This window comes from Aegilops tauschii, chromosome 6, assembly GCF_002575655.3.
Source record: "Aegilops tauschii subsp. strangulata cultivar AL8/78 chromosome 6, Aet v6.0, whole genome shotgun sequence".
NCBI lineage: Eukaryota > Viridiplantae > Streptophyta > Magnoliopsida > Poales > Poaceae > Aegilops > Aegilops tauschii.
Genome location: NC_053040.3, coordinates 17,124,028 through 17,130,353, shown reverse-complemented (window position 1 = coordinate 17,130,353; position 6,326 = coordinate 17,124,028). Strand labels below are relative to the sequence as shown.

The window sequence follows — 6,326 nt, the reverse complement described above, 5'->3', positions numbered from 1 at the left end:
ATTTGTAGTGCATTGCATGTAATTGTAGTGCATTTGTGCATATATGATTGAGACCATATTTTTCCATACTGTAGGAAGTGAAATGTAACTATGTGGAATGGGTAGACCCGGAGTGGTCAGTGGCTACGAAGTTCTGCCTCAGAGAACTGTGGAGCATGTATGACAAGAAGCTGAGACAGAATGTTAAGAATGCTGAAGACAAATGCAAATTAATTGGAGAAAAGAGGAGGACGGAGGAAGAGCTGAGATTTTTCAAAATGGACTTTGCTAAACTGGTGGCTGATAAGGAGGATGCTCTCACGCAGTTGGGCAATGCAAGATTGTCACTTAGCAATCTCAAAGAGGAGCTGGAGAAGAATAAGATGGCAGACCATGGTTGTGCCAATCTACATCAGGTCCTGAGGGTAAAGGCTGAGAAAGAACAGGACCGGGTGGTGCTAGAGAGAGACCAAGTGATGAGAGAGAGGGACCAGCCAAGAGAAGAAAAAACTTGAGTATATTATTGCAGATTTTCTCAAACAGAAACATGGGTACGTTGATAAGATCAAGAAGCTGAAAGAGATTTGTGATGAATTTTAAGTAATTTTTGTGGTTTATTGTTGAACTGAATGATCCTATCTGCATTGTGGCCAGTTCATTTGTGTAAGGCCTAAGTATATTATATTAAGTAATAAATTGTATCACTTTCGAAATAGTTTGCCCTTGTCTGACCTACATCCTAATGCGGGTTCTCGGCTAAGCACTGAAATTCTTTTGCTTCTGCCGGAGCTCTAAATCGTACTGATCAAGGGGGCGAAAGAGTAGTTGATCTTGTGATTGATGGTGCTACTGATCCTGGTCTTCACGATGCAGAAAAGGAAAAGGCTAAAAAATGCAGAAAAAACTATGCAACGTGATTTCAAGCAACACATAACACCAAGGGAGTCTGGCACAAGACACGAGGAAGATCAACCTGTGGACGCCGATCCTGAGAGATCCAGCGGCAATCATGCGCACGGGGTCCCAGGCGGATCTGCCTACTCCACCCACCGCAGGATCCACGGTAGCCCGTCTGCGTCCGACACGCGGGCTGTCTCCACCGAGAGGTCGGGCGGGACCAGACCTGGCGCGTCCCCCCGCGCCAACTGGCGCTCGTCGACTGGCTCGCCCGCGCGGGGACCGGATCTGTCGTTGTCTCGGGCGCGGGATCCCACACCGGATGGCACGACAGCCGAGGTTGATTCTCAGGCAAACAAAAAGGAATTTGTCGATTTTTTTTCTTATTGTTGAATAATGCCAAATCAATTCAAAAAATATGCAAAAGTAAAAAGGAAATGAATTACTCTTCCATGGAAGAAAAGAATGAACACATCAGCAAAAAACATTAAGGTAGAACAAATAAAGGGAAACAAAAATTTATTGGTACAAAACGTATAGTCTGACTGCATTACACATACACATGTATGTGTAAGCGACCAAAAATCCACACAAAATCCAAGGTATTGTCCTTATTACATGAATGATCGAAAATCAAAGTTGTCCATGCCAGGGAACGTGCTTCCGGACTTAAAACAAATGACTAAAACTAGAATCTTTAATCATGTATGATGTCTTCACGCCTTGCATTTCTTTGCGATGTCGCAGATTTTGTTCTTCACACATTCGAGCGTGTTGGTAGGTGAGAGAACCAACTCGGCGACGAGACGCCTTCTCCTTGCATTAACCATGTCCTGCAATTTTTAGAAGAAGGTTTAATGAATAGAAGTTGGTATTATACGACGAATGTTCAAGTGTACGAACAGAGAGGACAAATTACCTGGGTAAAATCGGCGGTCCATCGTTCCCCGTCCCAATGCTCCATAACTTCAATCACAAAAAGGCCACAAGAGTTCCTAATATATATGCAAACATTAGTCACCATCCACATGAACATGTCTTTCGTAAGTAGAAAATGATGAACCATAACTCACCCGTCCTCTTGTTGTGGCATGTCTATCTGAGCTGTGATAGGCCACTTAGTGACGTCTGGATATTTGCCAGGTGTAATACGGTTTGCCTCTTCCATATCAATTGCTATTGCTGGTCGCTATTTCAAAGAAAGTAGTAGTGAGAAACCATATGACATTTCATGTGAAGAATGCTCAATGTTGGGGAGAGTACCAGTGCTTTCACAGTGTCGAGAGAGAACTCGAGAGGATAGAGCGAATCAAAAACTCGGAATTCTTTCTTGCGGTTGTGCATCACCACGGTGATCCAGTATGTATTGCCGACGTTCAACGGGATAAACGACTTAAATGTGGAACACATTTGTAGTCAGATGCAATAATGCTTGTTGAAATGAGTGTTAATGAACTAGTAAGAACATATCGTACCTTATCACGGACGGTATATTCGTCCAGAAACCTACGTACTGCTCCAGCTCTGCTCAGCGCACTATCCATGTTGTATTTCGACGGTTTAGGGTTGTCTCATGCCTTAGCATGATCAACAAGGTATTTGGACCTCCAGGCTGGACAGAGGTGCCGATCATCACCAACGCGCAGAGCCAAATGTGTCTGATAAGCATCGATAATTTGCGTAAAATAATAGAACATTTTATGTTCATAGGTGACACCTAGATTATGCACTTAAATAGCAGGACATGGTAATAGATCTTACGTCATCCGCCAGCCATGTATGCTCAAGTACCAGTCGCATACTCTCCACACTCACAGAGGTGCCACGTTCATTGTAGTAAAGTCTTTTTGTCATATTCTTCTCAGACCAAGCAGCTGCCTCCACAAACCTAACAGCAGTGTCAATGACTTCCGGCGTCAAATCGTTCTTAACGGAGCCTTCCACGTCATGGTCATTAAACAGAGCTGCATGATAAATTATGAACGTCAAGAACGGTGAGTACATGAAATGGTAGTAAATTAAGCACTAAGTTAGCTAGTAACGGTACCTCTAGTTGCGGTAGTGTTGCCGGATGGCTTAGTACCGCATGCGTTTCGCTTGCTGGGCTTGTCAAGTGCAAAGGGGGATTCAAATTTCTTCGGAACAGTCCGTCGGCGCTTCCCGGATATAACATCGTCTTCTTTTGCGGTTGCTGCAGACTTTTTCCCCTTGCTCTTACTCACCATCCTGTCAATAGAACTTGTAGAAATGTCAATGTCGGACGATTCTGCTCGATCAGAATTACCTATGATCCAAGGGTTCTCCGGTGTTGCGCCGCACTCATCAGTAGGCTTCGTTGTCTTGTCAACATTTAACTTGGCAGGTGTTTTCTGGTCAGCAAAGAAATAATGTGATAGGTTCAGTTTACGAAAATGAAGATGCATAATTGAGATAAATGAATACAAATAAATGAAAACATACTTCCTCATCATCGTTGTTCAGGTTTCCAACAGGCTCGTCAGGCTGTGTCAAATCAATCACCGGCTCTAGACCGTCTGAGTCATCCTTGTACACGAATTCTTTTTTTTGCTAGCGGGCCATTCTCAAAGGAATCCACTTCTTCGTCTGCATCGTTGTTGTCGGAAGCCGCAGCAGCCGCTGGCTTGTACATCACGCCATTTTGGTTCAACTTCTCTAACAATCTCTGCATTACATAAAAAATAATTAATTAATGTGGGCATGGTTTTGCAACTTAAAAATTGTTGAAAACATAGAATCAAGGGTGTGTCACCTCGGCTACTTGATCCGGTATTTCCTTTATTTGGTTGTGTATGTAATCCATACACCACTTCATGATGAGCTTCATCATCTCGTCCGCGTTTGAGGCTAACTTGGACTTCTTTGTCGCACCAACGGCGGGCTTCATTTTTGGCTTTTCTGGTTCAGGTACTTTGCGCTCCTGCGCCCTATACTCCTTAGTTATGTTGTCTTCAATCTGCATGTGAAATACAAGTACATGTGATCAATAAAAATATTAATACAATTAATTATGTTATATAAAAGATTTAAGAAGTACCCAACGTAATGAACGGCCGTGGTCATAATCAAACTTGTCTCTCCTAGCGGCTGCAGCTTCAGTCCAATTCCTCATTAGAGGTTCCATGGACAAGCTAGGATTGAACGCGCATTCACCTTCCAGAGGTTGAACCTTCTCCCAGTACAAGTACTGCATGAATATGAAAAATTACAGTTAGTACTATACAGCGGGTAAATTAGCAATCATATTTATTGCAATGGTACAAGTCTGAAAGGTGTACCTGCAGGAGAGCTAAGTTCCCTCTCGACCACTGGCGGAGGTGTTTGCCTTTCCTCACGTTGCGAAGGCAGTCCAGCAGAACCCGGAGGGTGAACGCATTCCAATTAATCTTGGATATACGCTTTACATCGTCCACCAATGTGTAATATTGCTTTGGGACAGTCTTGCTCGACATGGGAGCAAGAACTGTTCCAAGCAACACGAGGACAACTCTCCTAAGGAAATCGTCGTCGGCAGATTTATTTTTCGTGATGTCCACAATCAGATCATCGATGACTATATTACCTGTGGTCTTGCTCAGGAATTGAGGCGGCACTCAATCTTTAACATCCTCACCTTCCTCACTGAGAATACCTTATGCCGACAGTCCGTGGTTTTCCAAGGCCAAGATGCACTCAACATCCACGGCACCGAGAGACACTTCGCCAACCAAGTCTTGTACAATGAATCTGCCCTTGCTAGGATCAAAAATCCCAACCATGTACGGGATCAACAGTGTACGCATCTTCAGCGAAGGTATCTGAAGCATGCTACGCAGTGGTGTTTCGGCAAGTGCGGCGCGTTGACCGGAAGATAGACCAGCAATAAGTTTGCACCATTTTTCAACGGCGCAAACAATTTCTCCATTGAGTTCATCCATCCTGTTAAAAAAATAAACTTGGTTACAGTAGCATAAATTATTTAATCAACTTTTTTCCTAACATATTGTTGGATAAAACATAATAATGGACTACACTATCCCACAGTAGATACAAAACTATACAACATAATTCATTCATACTGAAACATTCAGCAAAGACACGTGCGGCACATAAAATGACAGATTAACAAGTACTTATTTAACCAATTAGTTTCAGAATTAAAAGTAACATAATTTATTTGATCATTTACTTTCATATGGTACTGTACAAATAGATATAAGAATCGGTGACAGTGCCTAATTAACAGTAAATCGAAAAGAAAAAAACAAAATTATGCATACTGGAACATGCATCAAACAAACGTGCAACACATACAATACTGACTATGCTATAATTACACTTATTAAAAATTCTTGTTTATTCATCAATCCAACCTACAAGTGAAAGACAACAAACAACATGCAGAAACTAATTTGCAATCGTAGGGCTATCTAATCTAATACACGCACAAACAAATCTAGTGTCGTAGGCCTATCTAATCTAATACACGCACAAACAAAAAACATCTACTCCAACAGATGTAATGCGAAGATTATGCGCTAATTAATCTTAGTCCTATCGAATCCAACACACACACAAAGAAAAGCATCATGAATGTGGTACGGTTGCCACATACTGGATCGCTCGATGAAGATGAAAGTTCTCGGCGTTGCAACATGCACGCAGTTCATCCACGGCGGCTAGCACGCGCTGACGATCTGGATGTTCTCGACGATCTTGCTGGAGTTGGGCGGATGCTAGGGATGCAACTGTTGTCGACTCGGCGGTAGGAGCCGTCCTAGACGACATGAAAGACGATGCCAAGACTATATAGGAGGAGGAAGATCTCCTAGGTCGTCGTAACCACCAGGGAAACTACGTCCGTGATCTTTGCCTTCCCTGGTTGAGGAGAGGCAGTATGTGCTCCTAAATTAAAGGGATAGGCTTCCCACGCTTGAGTTTTTTTTTGTAGATTACGATCCGGGAATTGTGTAACAAATCCGGGACTCGTTTCATGTACTTTTTTTCTTTTCTTTTTCATATTAGAAAATTTTGAAATCAAATAATTATTTGAACTCAACCCAATGGTCCCAAAAAAAATTCACACAATGGGATTGCCATGGACATCATGCATGCCAATTCTAATCAATTTCCGACACTCCATGCAATTACTAGGATTTTGCTGGCCAAAAAAACCCGAAACGCTGGCCGGACGTGACGCAACGTTCGTTTGGTGTCCGGAATTGCATGGGGGCCTACATTGGGCATCCTCATATGGTGCCAAACTTTGGTGCCATTTTATGCAGGCCACCACATAGCACATGTGCAATCACCATCATTCGGGTTTGCCGGAGGGGGAGCCTGAAGGACGTTGTTTTTCTAGAATCAACCAAATGGCCCCAAATTTTTTTTCACACAATGGGATTACCATGGACATCATGCATGCCAATTCTCATCGATTTCCGACACTCGAT

The 6,326-nt window shown here is 42.9% G+C and overlaps 1 protein-coding gene across 1 annotated transcript; it reads right to left on the bottom strand.

Annotated features, from left to right (window-relative positions):
• Nucleotides 1-1,592: 1,592 nt before the first annotated feature.
• On the bottom strand, nucleotides 1,593-4,346 carry LOC120970804 (uncharacterized). Its single transcript, XM_073501621.1, has 11 exons — nucleotides 4,173-4,346; nucleotides 3,932-4,081; nucleotides 3,647-3,850; nucleotides 3,428-3,559; nucleotides 3,337-3,378; nucleotides 2,960-3,245; nucleotides 2,692-2,840; nucleotides 2,140-2,268; nucleotides 1,950-2,065; nucleotides 1,796-1,871; nucleotides 1,593-1,709 (listed from the first exon to the last, which is right to left on the bottom strand). The coding sequence occupies exons 1-11, from the start codon at nucleotides 4,344-4,346 to the stop codon at nucleotides 1,593-1,595; spliced, it is 1,575 nt and encodes a 524-aa protein (XP_073357722.1).
• Nucleotides 4,347-6,326: the final 1,980 nt, after the last annotated feature.

Coding starts and splice junctions, on each gene's coding strand:
- LOC120970804 (XM_073501621.1), bottom strand. CDS start 4,346: ATGTCGAGCAAGACTGTCCCAAAGCAATATTACACATTGGTGGACGAT. Junction 3,851..3,931: donor ACGGCCGTTCATTACGTTGG/GTACTTCTTAAA, acceptor TTTCACATGCAG/ATTGAAGACAACATAACTAA. Junction 2,066..2,139: donor TCGACACTGTGAAAGCACTG/GTACTCTCCCCA, acceptor TCTTTGAAATAG/CGACCAGCAATAGCAATTGA.